Source organism: Camellia sinensis, chromosome 6 (assembly GCF_055761805.1).
Source record: "Camellia sinensis isolate YWXY chromosome 6, ASM5576180v1, whole genome shotgun sequence".
In the NCBI taxonomy this organism is placed as follows: Eukaryota; Viridiplantae; Streptophyta; class Magnoliopsida; order Ericales; family Theaceae; genus Camellia; species Camellia sinensis.
The window spans coordinates 127,094,483-127,113,849 of record NC_138966.1 but is presented as its reverse complement, the minus strand read 5'-3'; the positions used below and the strand labels follow the sequence as shown (position 1 = coordinate 127,113,849).

Genomic DNA, 19,367 nt, shown 5'->3' with positions numbered 1-19,367 from the left:
CTGAAATGTAATTTCCTCATCTTAAAAAGCCATGGTTTATATGTTTGTACCGATTTGAACAACAAATAGGCTTTCTCACTCCTACTTCTCTCTCTCTCTCTCTCTCTCTCTCTCTCTCTTTCTCTCTCAACAACTAAGCATGTAACCATCATGGGGTCCAGAAGGCATGGTTGCCACGTGATCATGCAAGCAAGGAGGATTATAGTCTATTGAAGGTCTTGTTTGTTTGTTGTTGTTAAACATGATAAGAAGGTCATGTTATTCAATCTTGTCATTTTACTTTTTTTAGGTAGCTCTCTTTTGCTCCAAATCTTCCTACTGTATGTAGCCAGGTCTAATCATTATAATTTATAAAAATATTATCATTAAACATTTTTCTGCTGGAATGTTTTTTTTTACTTTGATAATATTTGAATCCACTTATTAGTTTTGGCCTTTTTTTAAATTTTATTTTTAAAGACTTAAAGGTTAAAACATTAGATTATTATTTTTAAAGAACTTACAAAAAAAAAGTAGGTTATTTTGACTTTCTAATGAATTAAAGTAAGTTTTTTTTTTTTTTTTTGAGGGGGGGGGGGGGGGTTAAGAAATTATTTTGTTGAATGACCTAAAAAAATTAGTAAAATAATTTTTTGAATAATGCTTGGGACCCCCTTTTGGGGGTCACCCCCTCACCCCCTTTGTCACATGGCGGGTGGTGATTGGAGGAGCAGGAAAAAAAAAAAAAAAAAAAAGAAAATGTAACCAATGAGAGAGAGAGGGGGTCAAAGGGGGTGGGAGAAAAAAGGGAGATGAATCATTGTTGTAATTTTTTTGACTAATAAATTGATTTTTAAGTCATAGTCAAACAAGAGTCTCGTAAAAATAAATGTAAAAAAAAATCACAAGACATAATTTGTATAGAAATAGTTTTTTACAAAATATGAATGATTAATTTTTCAGAATCACTCAACTTTTATTTTATTCATACATGTGTGAAACTTTTCTAATTCATAAAATCTCTTTACGTAGGCCTCCAATCACATGAAGAATTAAAGGTGATATTTACAACCAAATGGTAGAGAAAACCAAGAGGTGGGGGTTTAAAACTGATCATTTACTTATCAATACATTCACAACACATAATAATAATATTAATAAGGTTTAATTAAAATTATGCGATCTGTTCACTTTAATTTCTAATCTTTAAATTTTTTTTTCACTTTGATCGTTAAAATATACATTATATTTCATTTTAGTCCCTAACATTAGTACTATTCAAATCAATAATGCAAGATATATTTTGGGGGATCAAAGTGAAATGTTTGGGGACTGTTAATATAATTAGCCCTAATGATAATAATTTTGTTCGATCTCTAAGATGGATAAAATTTAAATTCCTTTTTTCAATATTAACTTAAAATTATTTCAAATGATCTAAAATAAATACTTTGAAATAATTTGGTGAAGTTATAGTGGTTGATAAAAATTTATGACTCATTTGAGATATATATATATATATATATTAAAAATTAAGATAAGAAAATTTTAAGTTCCTTCTAATGCTATTCTTCCAAGTAATATTACAAATGATCTGACATATCTTTTTGACATTTGGCCTACTCAGTGCCATTTTGAGAACATGGTAAAAAGCCACATTTTTAGACAAAATGTCCAAAAACATAGCTGTCAAAAACGCCAGAAAAGCCATTTGGCAAGTGCCAAAAATGCAGTCGTAAAATTACAAATTAGGCCTATGAAAAAAAATAAAAAAATAAATCTCTTATGTTGGGTAAGGGTATTTCGGTCATTTTAATTTGATTTGACACCATAAATAAATATTAAACTAAAAAGCAAAAAGTCAGCTTTTTACTAACTTCTCAAATCACTTCCAAAAAAGCCAAAAAGCTTGGTAAAAAGTCAAAAGCCAGTTTTTTGCCAACTTCCCAAAACAACCCAAACACTTTTATGTAGTGATTGTTTCAGTACACAAAATGAGGTTGCTGATAAAAAAAGTACACAAATAAAGTGGATTATTGCTATATAGGCCTATTTTGAGAAGTGAATTAAAAGTCAATTCTTAACTTTTAACCTACTTTCTTTTCTCAAAAAATAAAAAATAAAAAAAAGTCAAAAAGTAACTTTTAATCATTTTTCCAAAATACTCCATAATATTTATTAAATAATAGAAATGTATGTGTTTTTTATGAAATTTTAGCATGCTACTTATAAATTATCATTATACATCTTTAGATAATTAGTGATTGCAATTTGATTTTTTGTTTGATCATATATTATATCTAAAAATTTGTCAATAAAAAAAACCCATAAAAAAATTGTTGCCAAGCTTAGAAGAAGCCACTGTTCAAAAAAAAAAAAGAAAAAGAAAAAAAAAAGAAGAAGAGAAGGTTAGAAGAAGCCAAAAACAAAATGAAAAGCTAGAAAAAAATGATTCAAAACAACAACCAATAGTGAGTTAGAGAATCAAGTCAAAAAAGAGAAATGGGGTTTGATGATGATTTCTTTCTCTTTCTCATCATGATGGTCCACAATGCGTGTGATTAGCATGTGATGATGGTCTAAAATCTTATAGGAAACGTGACAGATGATTTGAACAAACTAAAGATTGATTGATTAAATGACATTGTGGAAAAATATCAGGATACATTAAATGGTGTGGCACCTTACAATTAAAAAAATAATATAATTTTATATTTTTTTAATTTATAATTAAAAAATATATTATAATTAAACATAATATGAGACATAATTTAAAAATTCATAAATTATAACTAAAATAATATAATAATTAAAGAATAAAATTAATTACAACTAAAAATAATAATTTAATTAAAAACAAACATAATATACCATTTTCAAGAATATGAATGTTAGGATTTCCCATAAGATATATATGTTTCATATTAGTCATATCTTCTTCCTTGTCTCTCTCTAAAATATTCAACTTTGTCCTTTGCTTTTGAGGTCTCTTTTCTTGCAAAATCTTGGAATGGATCAAGTGGGCGAATCCAATAATTGAAACCCTGCTTTCTAGTTTGATTCTTTAAATATCTTACTAGTTTTAGGTATGAACTTTTTTTTTAATTTTTTTTATTTATTACAAAAAAAATGTATAAAAAAATAAAAAAATGATATGATAAAATAAGTTAATAAGTCAATAAGCGACTTATTAGAGTGTCCCAAAAAAGATTAAATTAGTTAAAAAGTCAACTAAACATCAAGACTTTCAAAATTAATTTCAGTGGAATTTGTAGAGGGTTTGATAGTAGTCGGAAAGATGAGGGAGAGGAGTAGTTGGCGGTAGGATTAGGGTTTTGTACGGAGGAGAGGGGAGAGAGGGGGTGAAGGAAAGAGAGAAAAGAATGAGGGGAAGAAACAAAAAAAATAATATAAAAAATTAGAATCCATGATCTTGTAATTAATTTTACACCTTCCATATCTACTGTAATTAAAAATAATTATTTTCTAATTTGTAAGTTGGTCTTACCATTTATCGGTAATTCTCTCTCTAGTTTTTTTGTTGAAAATATCAAAAAAAAATTGACAGTACAAAAATAATTTCAAAATGATGAAGGTACAAATAATTTATGCATTATTATACAAATAAATCTTATACTTTCATTATTTAAAAATTATTTTTTTTGCTTGACACTTTTTTGAAATTCTCCTCTCTTCTTTTTTTGTTTTGTTTTTTGGAATAAGCATGAACAGTAATATCAATTTCAATAATAAGTTATGGTCACATCGTATGTACTAAACACGATAAAAATCAATAACTAAATATTACAAAAATATAAATAAAAGCCGAGTCATTTTCAATAGTAAATAAAAATGATGTAAATCACTGCTTCATTTTTTTATTAATAACTTTACTCATCATCATCAATCAATGACTAAATATTTACTTATCCAAATCAAATCATTGCGAATAACTTTTAGATATGGTATCTAACTTGCTATTTTTAGTTTTGGGTACAGTAGAAATAGGAAAATATTAAAATTTTATAATTTTATACTTAAAAGTTCACTTAAAATAAGATGACAATAGAGTTGGGCCAATATGATTGAATGGATGACAAATCAAAAGTTAAACCCATATAATATCACTTATTCTGAGCCAAATTAAGGTAATTTTTAAAAAAAAAAATTATTCCAAACTCTCAGGAGACTACATGGCTATTGTACCAATCAATTATCAAACAAGATGGCCCTTGTTATTTTTCATACCCAATATAAAATCATGAACTTGACCATATTCACTAATCAACTCTCTCAAAACACTGCTTGACCATATCTTAAAATCACTCAATGACTTTTTAAAAAAAAAAATTAATTTTTAAAAATCTTAAGCATTTTTTCTTGGTGGCATGAGCATGAGGATGACCAAAAACATGCCATGAGAATGATATTGGGCAATCATAAGTCTATATTGTCCTAACCAAGGACCCTAAGATATAAGTCAAACAGCCTATTCGGATTTACTTTGGCTTATTTTGGCAATTAAGGAAAAAATTATATTACTTTTTTTATTTTTTACATATTTTTATAAAAATAAGTTAAAAAAATATTTTAAAAAATATTTTTTTCCTACCCTCCAAAATAGACCAAAAGCAGCAACTTGATGAAATTTGGTTACATGGCCGGTGCCTCTAAATAAAATAAAAACATTTGAGAGAGAGAGAGAGAGAGAGAGATTATTATGGGAAGTGTGCGTTGGGGTGATGAAGCAAATGATGACCAAAACATAGGAAGTGTAAAAGCAGCTTCTCATATATCCCACTGGTTGAGGCTCCGTTTGGGAGGATGATTTGGGATTTTTTTTTTTTTTTGGACTATTTTAGCCATAAAAGATAAAATAAATTATTTTAGTCACAAAAAATAAAATATCACATCTAACCCATAATCATTACACTCTTTTCTCACAAAAAAAACTAAAAAGCTCTTCTCACATCAAACTTTTTAGCCCAGGCTAAAATAGTCAAAAAATTCAAAAAATCAACCCATTTTCCAAACGAAGCCAGAGTGTTGCTACTGTACTATAATGCACGGCAGTCCTGCTATGAGGGTTTTTAGAGATATTTTTTTAATATATTTTTATAATTTAAATTATTCATATTATAAAATTTGTCAAGTATATTATTTATATAAAAAAATTAAGTTAATCAAAAATTGATAATCTCATGATCAATTTCTAATTATTTTAAAAAAATTATTAAAATTATGTTAATTGTTTATTTTAAAAAAAATAAATGTGCTCTTATCATGAGACTATAGATATTCAATTTACTTAATTTTTTTATATAAATAATTTATCCGACAAATCTTATAATAAGATCAGTTCAAATTATTAAAAAAAAAAACTCAAAACATGTTCTTAATAAGTCTCACAGCAACTTGCAAGGCACAGCAGAACCCAACTCCCCTCATTCTTGCAGTCTTTTTTATGACTGACTTCATAACATAACCTCAACAAAAAATTCTCTTTGGGACAATTGTCGGTGTCTCGTGTTGTACCCCTGACACGGGGGATAAAAAAATGCATTTGTTGTTGTTGCTTTTTTTTTTTTTTTTTTTTGTGGAACACACATTTGTTGTCCTTAAAATATATATTTTATGTCATTTTTGTTGACATTTTTAATTTTTTTTAATCAGCTTTATTCAATTTGAAATAGATTGTCTAAATCATTAACAGAATAATAAATAAAATAATATATTTCTAAAATATAAATTTTGTATCAGTTTTATTCATAAAATATTTATTTGTCACTTTACATCTTAAATGTTGCCGAAAGAGATCAAACAAAACCTGACAAACAAATTTAATAAAATCAACACTTAATAACCAAAACTTTTATTTTAGAGACATATAGGCAAATTTTATGATTATTCCATTTAACAACTTAAACTTTTGTTGTAATTGGACTACTAATCTAACTAAAATTTAAAACTTTAGGAAGAAAATTAAAATTTAAAATATTAAGGTAACATTAAATGATTTTATCCATAACAACAATAATAATAGATGAGCTTGTGAACTAGAAAATGCTATTCATGTGGGTGGTGCATGTTCTTGTTTTTCCCTCCACATTGTATTAAAAAAAGAAAGAAAAAATAAATAAATAACTTGTATGTATGATTTTCAGATAATGAGACATAAATGTGAGGAAAAAAAAAGTAACCTTGGATCTCACACATTTGTCTTATATTTGTGTTCTACTCTATAAATATTTTCTATATTCTCAACATAATTGTATTAAAAAACAAACGGTGATACTACATGCACCAATTAGTGTACACACTAGTGTACCAACTAGTGGTATAATATTATTATTAACTATATTTATTATACAAGTTACAAATATCCAAAACCATATAAATGATATCACATCATCTGTTAGTATACTAATGTGTACATTAATTGATTCATATAGTATTATTCAAAAAACTAAGTCTATTTGAACACACAAACTAAGGGATTGTTTGGGATGTTCTAAATAAGTGCACTTTTTGACTTTTTATAAAAAAAAATATGTAGAAAAATAGAAAGCAGATGTTGATTGATATGACAAAAAAATAAAATAAAATAAAAAGTATGGACTTATTTAGACTTTTCAAACAAGGCCTAAGTCTATTTGAACACACAAACATTGACAATCCCAACTTGGCCCAAAAGAGGAGAAAATGGAAAATGAATAAGAAAAAAGACTTTGGGACTCAGAGATTGCGACACATGGGGTCACAAAAAATGGGCACATTTTAATTAAACCAAATCAGGCATGCTGTTTCCAGATACCATCCAAACTGTAATTCAAATAATTTTAGAGCTCTTTTGTCTTAGGAAAAAAGAAAAAACAATATCTCATAGCTGGCAATCAAGAGAAAATCTTGCAACAAGATCATGCTCCTTCTGTTTGAGATGAAGATATATTTCAAATAAATCCGATCACGGATATGAAAGGATTGCGTTGAATTTTGTGCACATAAAATACACTATGCGCAATGCGCATGCATAGAAATGTACACAAAACAGTTGAAAGGTTAATTCAGTTGAAATTCGTTCTCAGTGAGGTGAAAATTACACTTAAAATGAATCTGAACCACCTCAATTTCTCTATGCATATTTTTATGGAAAGATCATATGATAATAATATAAAAGAGAGAATTGATTGAGTTTGACCAAGATCTCATCTGACTCCATTTTTAATTAAATAATGCTAGCAACAAACTTGTGCTATGCACTTAATGAATTTTTTTAAATACAAAATATTATAAAATAAAAATAATTAATCGTATTTATTTGAACTCGATAAAATAATTTTTATTCAACAAAAATAGTTCAACAATTTTAAATTAACTATTAAAATTTAATTGTTAAAAACATATCAAATTTCGTTTAGGACTAATATATTTTATATTAGTTAGGTGAATTGTCTACTAAGTATATTTGATATAGAGACATCAACCGGGTTAGGTCAAATTGAACTGAATTACATAGAAAGATTATGTGTCAAATTAACCTTAACACAACATTAGGATTAATATAGCCATCCCGAACCCAACCCTAAAAAGATTTCTAATTATTGAGAAATACCACTTTTCCCATAAATTATAAAACTGTACAAATAGACTCCCTAAACTATTGGCATGCTTCAACTAATACGCTTTTATAGTTTAGGGGGTCTATTTGTACTGTTTTATAGTTTATAGGGAAAAATAATACTTCTCAATATATAGTTTAGGGGTCAATTTATACGTTTTTATAGTTTAGGAGTCAAAGTGATATTTTTGAATAGTTTAAAGGGTCTTCATGTAAATAAACCTAATCATAAATGCACCTAAAATGTAAAATTTGTGAAGAAAACCAGAAAAAAAAAAAAATACTACAAATGAAAAGGCAAAAAAAAAAAAAAATGACACATTTTTTTATAGTGATTTGTTTTTGGTACTTTCTTTAATTTTTTTTTTCATAAATATCTTAGTTTGGTGTATTTGAAATATGAAAAAAAAATTATTGAAGATTAAAATAAACAAAAACAAAAACACAAAAATAATTTTAAAAAATTAAACCAAACAAATATGATGAGTATATTTTTAATAAAAAAATTTAATTAATTATTAATAATCTTTGTTACATATGTACTTACTACGTAAGAAATAAAATACAATTTTAAAAATCTTTTCATATCGTTTTTCTTAAATTATGTTATCATAATTGCAATATAATATTATTTGAAAATAATTTTCAATTTGGAAAAGGAAACCTACATTTACAAAAGCCAATCCATTAATAATGACTTTACATTTTTCTTTTAAAATTATTTTGATTAATGACTTAATAAATTTTCTTTAATTATATTATATTGTTTCCAAGACTAATATGGAAGACACTTTTAGAGAGTTTAAAATTAAAATTAAAATTTATAATCTAGTTTTCGACAATAATAATAAGACAACGATGTAAAATTTACAATATATATGTATATATATATATCAGAAAGTAAAAAGTAAAAATATTAATCTCTTAGTTTTTAATTTATTTAAAATAATTATGCCTCATAAAATATATGTTAAATCAAACACTTTGACACAAATTGTTAAAAAATATATATGCAAAATTAAACTATTTTTAAAAAAAAAAATATTTAGAAATTGTGTAATCCTAAATATAAAAAAATTAATTTGACTTACTAATTTTGCACAATTTCGCTATACTTAAACTTAATTATGATTGATTTTTAAAATCTACTTAGAGTCATATATAACTTGCTGCTAATAAACAAATTTAAAGCATTTAAAAGTATTCATGAACGGGGTTACAACCTTCACAAAAAAAAAAAAAAAAAAAAACCGACATATTATAGTGAAAACAATTAAAATATTTATTATTAAAAAAAATATAAACACACAATTTTATTTTTATTTTTAAATGTAAATTCTTTACATATTGAATCGTCACAAACACTCCGTCATATTTCTCTAAAAAAAATTAGAAAAACCCCAAAACACTCCGTCATATTTCTCTAAAAAAAATTAGAAAAACCCCAAAATATTAACTTTTTTAATAAAGCAGATTTACATTTTAGATTCATTGATGCCACCCTCCTCTCTTGACCCCACAGTTATCACCTAGCCACGAATTCTGAAGAAAAAAAATTGGACATAATTAATAAAAATTAATAAACATTAACTAACCTTTCAATATCTCTGCCAAAAGAGTTTAAAAATATTGCGGTGATCTATTGCATGAAATAATATTTTGAGCGATAAACAAGTTTTATATGGTGTGGAAAAAAAAATTGAGACATAATCAATAGAAAATAAGAAATATTAACTAACCTTGAATATCTCTACCAAAAGAGTTTAAAAGTGTTGCGGTGATCTATTGCATAAAATAATATTTTAAGCAATAAACAAGTTTTATATGGTGTGAAAAAAAGTTCTACTTTGTAACAATTAAGATTTTGTGTAGAGAGAGAATATATTGGAGGAAAAAAAAGAAGAAAAAATGAATTTTAATATATTATTTTGAATTTTTATAAGCGATAATGGATTTGGACAAAGCAGAAAAGAGTTTTTTTTAACTTTCCTTTTGAAAAACATAAATCACGAAAAAATTACTATTTTTATAATCATTACATTAACGTGTTAGTATTTTTTAAAATTATTTTTAATTCAAAATTTTAGTTTTACTTTTTTTGAAGGACAAAAATTTAGTTGAAACTTTCACAAGTTCCCATCTTCAGGCATTTCTTCATCCAACAATGATTCATCCCCCCTTTTCCTTCCACCCCCTTTGACCCCCTCTCTCTCTCATTAGTTACATTTTCTTTTTCTTTTTCTTTTTCTTTTTTTTCCTACTCCTCCAATCACCACCCGCCACGTGGCAAAGGGGGGTGAGGGGGTGACCCCCAAAAGGGGGTCCCAAGCATTATTCTTCTTCATCTAGGTGTTTTCGGTTCAATCTCTCCCTCGAATAGATAGGGTGCCGGATATAGGGCTCAAATTCTAGGTGTAATGAGCAGATTAAAATGAATGAATAATCACACATTGATATGCACATTTTTGTGATTTATTTTTAATTTATGCAAATTTGTATGAAGTCATAATTAATGGATTCTATATAAATAAAAGACTGGCTTGATTGAGTTTGACCCAGATCTCATTTGACTCAGAATATAAAATATACCTACATTTTATTTAATTTTATACATCTTTTTCTTTTTCTTATTTAAATTCCTTCTCAAATCCCCTCAACCATGACCTAATAAATTGATCGTGCAACTAAGCAAAAATGAAAAGGAAAAGAAAATACATATCCTCAGTATGCACTTGGTGAAGTATGATTGTTGCCTCGTCAAACCTACTTTAGGTCAATTTTCTCCTCACTAGCCCTTTGAAGAAGTCAAAACTGTAGACACATATATGAAAAACAATTATTGTATTTCCAACGTAAAAATCGTTTAAAATAAATTATATTAAAAAAAAAAATCTATCAAGACCATAATCAGAGAAATATACTATGCAATGTAAACGAGATCCATGAAAGATACCAAGTGTGGATATGCTGGCATTGACAATTGTATTTCCAAAGTAAAAATAGTTTAAAATAAATTATATTAAAAAAAAAAAAACATCTATCAAGACCATAATCAGAGAAATACACCATGCAATGTAAACGAGATACATGAAAGATACCAAGTGTGGATATGCTGGCATTGACAATTATTTATAATATATGTTTTCAATGTCTTTTATCATTTTCCATATGTTTCCAAAATACTTCTGAAATATTTCAATTTCTAAAATGTTTTTGTTCCCAAGCTAACTGAAACAACATAACAAAATGAAATTTTAATCCTTCTCCACATATATAGATAGGCACCGTAACCAGAGCTAGAGCCCCGTTTGTTTCTAGAGTTAGATGATGGGACTGAAACTGGGGCTAGTAGTAAAATGAGATTTAAAAAATTGCATTTGTTTTAAAAAGTAGCCATGAGATTAAGAGTCCCATGAAACTATGAAAAGACCTTAGATGAAAAGACTAGTAAGTGGCCTTGGGGAGGTGATATTCAAAAATAAATCTCTTGAGACTATGAGTTAATTGACTATTTTACCCTTGTGTTTATTGCTAAATTTGTTATAATACTTGGAATGAAGCTCATAATATGGCTCATGTAATATCAAACACAAATAATTGAATAAAATTTAATTGATAGTTGGATTCTTTAATATTTACAAAAAGAGAGAGAGAGAGAGAGTAACATTGAATAAAAATTTATTGATAGTTAGATTCGTTAATATTAAAAATAAATAAATAAATAACATTGAGTGAAAAAAATTTGATAGTTAGATTCTTTAATATTTAAAAAAAAAAATTAAAAGAAGAAGAATAACATTGAGTAAAAATTTATTTATTCTTTAGTTGGCATAAGCCTAAATTTGGTAATAATGCAAAGGGTATTTGTGAAATTTTACATGGTTAATCCCGCTCCTATCTCTCAAAACAAACATGAGCTATTCCTAATTCATTAGTTATCAAACAAACATAATTTTTCTTAATCTCCTCACTAGCAATCCCCTCAACTAACAATTCCCTCAATTTTACCTACGAAAACAAACAGGCCAAAGGGACATAAATAACTGGTCCAGTCCAGGTATTCTCTACCTCTGAAAACAACAAGCCCAAAGGGACATAAATAACTGGTCCAATCCAGGTATTCTCTTTTCAAAAATGGCAACTGAAACCCCACCTGTCAGTAATCAGAGCAAAGGCACAGGCTCAAATAAAGGAGCAAAACAACAAATGCATTGAACAAAGACTTGCAACAATGAGTCATCAAGTGTAGAAGCTGCCAAAAACCTTCACTGATGGATGTATCACATGAGCCTTACCTGGGAACCCTCTGGTTAAAGGAGGACAAACGTGGTCGGCTCATGCGCTGTTCTGAAACTTAGACCATTAATCAAACGGGGAAAAGGGATAAATACACGTATATTTATATTGATTTGTTTGTAACAAAATTAATTATTCTTTGGTTCTGAAATAAAATACAATGAATGTAATAAATAATATATATTAACTAATTCTTTACAAAGCGATTTCGTGGTGTAATCCAAACAAATCCCTGGTTTTTCACTCAAAATGGGTTTAGTGGTTTACCCCAAACAGGAAGCTAGAATGATCTATCCAGTCCGGTTTTGAAAATATTGGGCTCATGGAAGACCAGAAAATGACACTGCAGGAAAGGGGAAAAAAGCAAGAAAAATGACTTGTATATATGGATCGAACAGACCACATATTTGTTCTTTGGTTTGATATATTATAGTTTTCTCCTTAGCTTGGCTGCTATTTATACACATCATGCCATATGAAGCAACATACATGAAATAACCTCACCAAAATGTCACAAGTTCATCAACAAATAATCAAAACAGATGCATATGACAAGGATAATAAATTAGAAGCTTTGGTCAAGTGGGTTTATTGTAAGGGCCAAATTTTTATAGGGTGGCCCAGGACAAGGTGTCCACAGTGGTTCAAGAAACTCCGACAATCCCACCTAATGGATCCTTTGGTTCCCGATTTAGGATCAATCTGCCCAAGAGCCCTTTACAAGTTGACCCTTGGTAGGTAAGCGGGTATGATTCCTGGTTCCCCCCTTCCCATACAATACAATTTAAGATTAAGTTTTTACACACAAACATTATGTTGCTCCATCACTTTCTCAATCATGTTGACTTCATTTTAGCATAATTGCTATTATGCCATAAGTCATAAATATACAAGATCACAAAGAGTATTCGTTTTTTTAATTTTATTTTTATGCTTCCATTTGTGTAATTACCCAGTAACTGGAAATATGAGGATGTTTGGTTAGTGCTAACAGAACTAAGCATGCTCATTAAACAGGGACCAAACTGTAATGACAATGTACTCTCTAATGGGAAAATACTATCAAAATGTCATACCTATTGCCATCTGGATGAAGCTCACACATTTGACCGTCTTCACCAACGGCTAATAAATATCCTGAAGATGTTAAGCCCTGCAATTATAAAAAAAAAAAAAAAAAATATTTGGAAAAACTTCATAAATTGGTGAAATATATCCAGTAACAAATACTCAAGGCTGTCAAAAAAATCACTCTCTCTCTCTCTCTATCTCTCTCTCTCTCACACTCATGATTCATGTTTGTAATACGACTGCATTAGGTATGCAAAACTATTCAAAAAGACGTGAATATTTGACCACAAAAAGTAATAATATCGTGTAAGAAACCGTTACTGATTAGCATCTTAAATCATTAGCTCTTATTTCCCTTTTTTTTTTTTTTATCTATATATAAAAGGCTCTTTCTCCTCATTATTTATTTTAATTATTCAATTATGTCGAGGGGCCATACATAAAACCAACTTTTCCTACTCTGATTCAATATTAAATTGAATACTAAAATAGAAAAACAAAGAGTTGAGATGACTAGAAAACCATGATATCACATGTATGGATATGGTTTATTTCCTTCAAATATTTCAGAAAATAGCAGAACAGATAGTACAGGATTCCATTGGCTATTTTATCTGTATTCATATTTGTAACTAATGCAACAAATATATCTCACCTGAATAGTAACTGTTTTTTCAACAAATCGATCCTCGTCCTTTTCCTGTACAATAACTCTCTGCCCACTGCATGCAAGGGAACAGAAGCATGAACCTTCAATAATTCATTTCCTAATATGTTGCAATAAAAAAGACGACAAATAAATCACAAAATCTTTGTGATTAAATTATAGATCACAAGCATTACTCTCTGTCTCTCTGTCTCTACATGTTCTCAACATTAGAAATATCTATCTTGGTTGAGCAGTGTGATTATGCTCCTGCTTCACATAGTGATTGACGAAACAGAATTGTGAAATTTTTAGACCTTTTTTCATTTGATGGCATTAAATGAGAAGTGGATAAAATTGGTTTGTTTCAATTGATCCATAAACACTTGCACAAGAAGAAAAGAAATTTCATATTCTGTATGCATATATGGCCATCACAACATTATAAAACCTCCTTTTCAGTTTTTTAATCATGATGGACATACCAGCTCACCCTCCAAAGAAGCAGGTGTGCTTATAACTCCTAAGAACACTACAGTGTACAGTGTCAACATTAAAACTGGAGTTAAACAAATATTATCATTTCATTTTTCATCATTTTATTTTAAGGCCCTCGGGGCTTTTTAGTCTCCTACAAAGAAAAGTTATTGGGCATTAATATCGAAGTAGAACTGCACGATGGGTCTTGTTATTGAGTGACCTAAGGGCATTGGTTAACAATGCTTAAAGTGATTGTACATTGTAAAGAATGTACAGTTATTTCAAGCATTTTAACAAGTGCCCTTAAGGCATTCATAACAAAATTCCAGATATTGTCTCGTGAACATTAATGAAACATTAGTGGCCTCGAAGTCGGTAGATGTCATCAATCGAGTGTAATTAGCCCGGATGAGTAACTTCCTAATACTTTGTGTGGTTTTTAGCTGATGCAAATTTGTACATTCCTTTCCAAAACAATCGTGCACTCCAACAATCAATTGCTTGTCAAACAAATAAATGAAAACTACATAAAAAATTAAGTAAACTAGTATTGGCCAACAATATACAACTACTCACTTTCTGGTGTACACTAGCTACCACTACATATACAGAGCAAATAACTAGCAGTTGAATTATTTTAATTACACTTAAAAAACAAGAAATTACTTTGAATATTAAATTATGATTAGGATATTGAAAAATTAATTTATTGCCAATAAATTTTCTTTTCTAATGAAGTATAACTGAATTACAAGGAGCAACATTCAGAGCAAAATATCTTTAGACCTACGACATGAATTTAAAGCATAGGAGCATATTATGTAAATCAGGAAGTACTTGCCAGTCATCTCAGTACCTACCTGTGTAGCCATGTCTCATAGTACAGCTGCTCAAGAGGTTGAAACCCTGCATGATAGGCGGCAAAAAGCCTTTAAATTATTTCTTCTAAGTAGAACCTTATATAATTACAAAAAAATATGTGGAGTACTAAGATAGACATTGTATACACTTGCTCCCAGAGGAGAGCCAATGTAATGTTGCTAGTACAATGCTAAAAATAATTTGCTGTAAAATCTGATCAATCAATATCTTAAGGGCTTATCAGAATTAAAAAGCAATCCAACGACAGTCCAAAATAAGTCAAATGAAGTGAACATCAGTAGAAGAAAAGAAAATAAACCTCATCGTGTTCTAGTAGACATGTTTTTGGACCTAAATGGTCGAGGGCAATCTGATGGCCACAATTATCTATATGATCCTTAAGACTTTACAAACATCACTATTATTGAGAATATGATATTACCAATTTTAGTCCCATTTAATTACTAGATACAACCTATCGTTAGCATATCGTGCAAAGTGGCTCTTCTAAGACGAATCCAAGTTATAAAGCTTGTGAACCTGAGCGTTTTCCATAGTTGAAAATATGGAGTCAACAAAATAAACAGCTCTATACCATCTTAAGGAGTTAAGAATAATCAATTGTTAACATTGTGGGGTTGGTTGACCAACCTGGAACCAGGTTCTTAGGTTGTCTGGCAAGACCCACACATGCGTCAGCCATGCATAAGCATGAGCCAACCCATGGTGAGATCGAAAGTGTGGAAACACTTCACCATGGGCCAATCCACACTAAGAACGCACTAACCCATTTGAATCTCATGTTAGGAATCCCATGTGCCTGTGAACCAACCATTGCATGCAATGGGCTGGCCTAAGAAGGCAAGTTTTCAAAAAAAACTAGCAGTTAGACTAGCCATTATTTGGGATTATTTAAATACAAAGGCTCCTTCACTTGGTATAGATTGATGAGAGTTAGTTCTTTATACACTCTAAATCACATGTTCTAGAGGTTCCTACCTTATATGCCTGAGTGCGAGCATAAATGTGAAAATGTTTGTAATTATCATTTTTATTCTGATTTTAACTCATCATTTATATATTTAAACCACTAGTGTTAATCTGATTTCAAATTCAAAGAGTTTCCCCATATTTTACTACAGTTAGAGATATGTGAAATCAGTTAAATGACGAGGAATGCCAAGTTGAAGAAAACACTGAATTGCTCATTCAAAACAATGTGCAAAGAGAAAAGAACAAATCCGACATGAAGGAAACAAGGGTTAATTTGAAGATTAAAAATATTATAAAATGGTTATAGGACGGTGATTCACCTTTATCGATGAAAAGATCAAAAAGAGTCTCAAATTTATTAAAGAAGGCTGCAAGAATATCTTCTCTCTGTAGCCGGTATGTAACAGAAGTCAATTTTTGCAACACTGCATTCAAGCATGTTGTAGGCTTTTCATTGTCAATATTCAAGCCTATTCCTGCAAAGACATGGAAGGATCAAAAAATTAGTGATATATTTAAGCTTATATGCAATCATCAACGATTATATGAGACATGAATAACTAAGAACCAATTCACTGAATTTAGAAAATAAACAACAGCCAAAATTGCAAATTAGGATGACGAAGAAAGGAAAATCACAAGGTAAGTAGAATCAACATTGGTTAAGATTTGTATTCACGTTCAAAGGGATGAGACCATTACCGGCACTGATATTAAACTTCTTTGATTTATAAGTTGATGTGCACAAAATGCCTCCAACTTTAAGGCCATCCAAGTACAGATCATTTGGCCACTTTATTCTAACATCAAGATGTGGTATGCCCTGAAATAGATTATGTTACCCAAAAAAAAAAATTTAATATCACCACCTAACCCTCAATATCAAACATTCACTCCACAATTACCTGTATTGTCAAGACCTTTTTATATATATGTGTATGTGTATGTATTTATGTATGTGTAGATTTATATAAACCACATTATTTTATGGTTTTTGTTGATCTCTACAATTTTTTTTCAAAACGATATTCATATCTAAGATATATGCATCAATACATCTGTACATTTGAAGTGGCTGTATAACTTTTGTTATTGATATTTTATTCCATGGCATCAGAGAGGCAATTGAATTTTGTTTACTACAGCCTGAATTGGTTCTTGTTTAGTTTGTTAGCTTCCCACCACATTACAATTTTTCACTTATTAATTGAAATTTTCAATTAATTGTTATTTAGTATGGCATCTATCTGGCTGTATCTTCTGAACCTAAAAGCCTGACTTAGAATTTCTGTATTCAATTTGAATCATAGAATTGTTCTATTGGAATGGAAAAAACTTACATTTTTATGACAAACATCCTTAATTGCCTCTGTCATGGCAAGAGACACTACATACTGTACAATAGGCACCACTCGGCCATCTTCCATTTGTATAGTATATGAAAACAGAAGGCAGCCCCTTGGAGATTCCCACACATTCTTTGACCGACCTGCAAAATCACACATTAGAATAAACTATACAATACTTAGTTCCCAAATTTCCAAAGGTAAATTACATACATGGTCCATAAGTATACCACTTATTTCATTTTGCTTCCTAATCATTAATTTGTATCAATTACATCACTAAACCTAACACATTAATTTAATGTAATCCCTTCCCTTACGTCAGCATCATATCAGGCATTGAAGGACATTAAGGATTTTTTATTTATTTATTTATTTTGGATAAATTAAGGATATATTCATGTGTTTATTACAGCCAAATACTATCAACCAAAGAGTCAAACACGGTATGCATTTGGTTCTCAGTAATAGAGATTTATTTTTGTACATTAAGGATATATATATACATATATATATATTTTGATAAATTAAGGATATATTAATGTGTTTACTACAGCCAAATACTATCAACCAAAGAGTCAAACATGGTATGCATTTGGTTCTCAGTAATAGAGTGAAATGCTTGGACGTAGTTTTGTTTCGTAAAGTGATGTGCATTTCACTTGTTTCACGGTTCATTTAGGTGGAAAATGGATAAATTCCTCCCAATGTCATTCAAATGCTTGATGTGAGACTGACGTAAGCATTTTTTTTTATGTTTTTAGACAACAATTAGGGTAAGGGCCTACACTGGATTAATGTGTGAAGTTCAAAGAAGCAATTGATATAAATTAAAGATTAAAAACTAAAATGAATTAAGTGATACACTTTAGACACCATACGTATAATTTACCCAAGTTCCAACAACACAACTAATAGAATAGCAAGTACATAGTATTTCGAACCTCGCCCTTTGAACTGAACATCAGCAACACACACCGCACCAATAGGAAGCTCGCCGAAATTGCTGCCCAACATATGAAATTCAAAATCAGTAAACAATTTAGAATCCAATAATTCAAAACTTGTACTACTTACTGGGAAACAGCATCATGAGTTGATGGCAACTGCGGAGACCAAATCAAGAATCTTCCAAAGCGAGTAGTTGAAAGACAATTCAAAAATGAATTGTTCCGAAAACAATTTTCTTCAACAGGAATTCCAGTCTCTGAGTGCAAAAGAATCGAAAATTTGTCATTGTCAGGGAGTTTCAGACTGTTATTGTCCTTCAATGATTTAGCCAATTCCTTCTCAGTAGATGATTTTCCAAATAATACCAGAAGACAAGGCGATTGTGAATCCATAGCTGAACAGTTCAATAGAAGTTAGTTTCCTTGTGCATACATATACACACCTATATACATATATGAGGGAAAAAAATTCAATTTTCACCTAAACTATCACACTTGTTGTATGTCACTTTATCCTGAATCATCAATTTAAACGACTACCACTTCAAATTATCGATATTAGTTCATTTTACTCCAAATCTTCAACAAAGTTAATATTTTTAACGTAATATCATGCCTATTAGCACATCAAAAATAACATTTGTACACGCCATTTGCTTAATTTGGTTGTTTTTCGCAGCAATAAGTTTCTACAATTGGTTGTAACTAGTATTCTATATTTTATTGAATATTTTCAAAATAATTACTTGTGTTTATTTGTCTCCTTACTATGAGACAAAGTGAATCAATATACTCAATTAATCATGTGTGTTATATTTGAACAAAAATATAAAACTCGTTAGAATAAATTAATCGTTCAAGAAAAATAAATTCTTCATAGTTTGATGTAAAAATTAAGAGAATAATGATTCAAATTCATAGTTTATACGGTAATTTGAGATAGAAAAGATACCTGAGGCAGCAAATGATACAGATAGGCAGAGAGGCTGCTTCGTACGAGTTGAGAGGAGTGTTGGTGGAGAGAGATGAGGAAGAAATTGGAGCGGAGTTTGAAGAGACAGAAAGCCGCGGAGGCTGGCGAAGGGCATATATAATTATATGCATATGGCTCAATTTGGCGACAACCT

General features: G+C 29.3%; 1 protein-coding gene across 15 annotated transcripts; it reads right to left on the bottom strand.

Moving 5' to 3' along the window:
• Positions 1–9,005: 9,005 nt before the first annotated feature.
• On the bottom strand, positions 9,006–19,367 carry LOC114315283 (biotin--protein ligase 2). 15 transcript variants are annotated; one of them, XR_003647722.2, is made up of 13 exons: positions 19,193–19,367; positions 18,368–18,635; positions 18,235–18,296; positions 17,285–17,433; positions 16,647–16,767; positions 16,265–16,420; positions 14,951–14,996; positions 13,620–13,686; positions 12,970–13,046; positions 12,161–12,236; positions 11,893–11,944; positions 11,666–11,750; positions 10,142–10,408 (listed from the first exon to the last, which is right to left on the bottom strand). XR_003647722.2 is itself a non-coding variant. In XM_028261904.2 (12 exons), the coding sequence occupies exons 1-11, from the start codon at positions 19,326–19,328 to the stop codon at positions 11,933–11,935; spliced, it is 1,170 nt and encodes a 389-aa protein (XP_028117705.2). In that variant the 5' UTR covers positions 19,329–19,367; the 3' UTR covers positions 10,375–10,408; positions 11,893–11,932. The 15 variants fall into 15 exon arrangements, 9 of the variants coding, with proteins under 9 accessions (XP_028117725.2, XP_028117739.2, XP_028117707.2 ...); XR_003647744.2 differs by lacking the exon at positions 12,161–12,236 and having other exon boundaries at positions 11,893–11,950; XR_014333032.1 differs by lacking the exon at positions 12,161–12,236.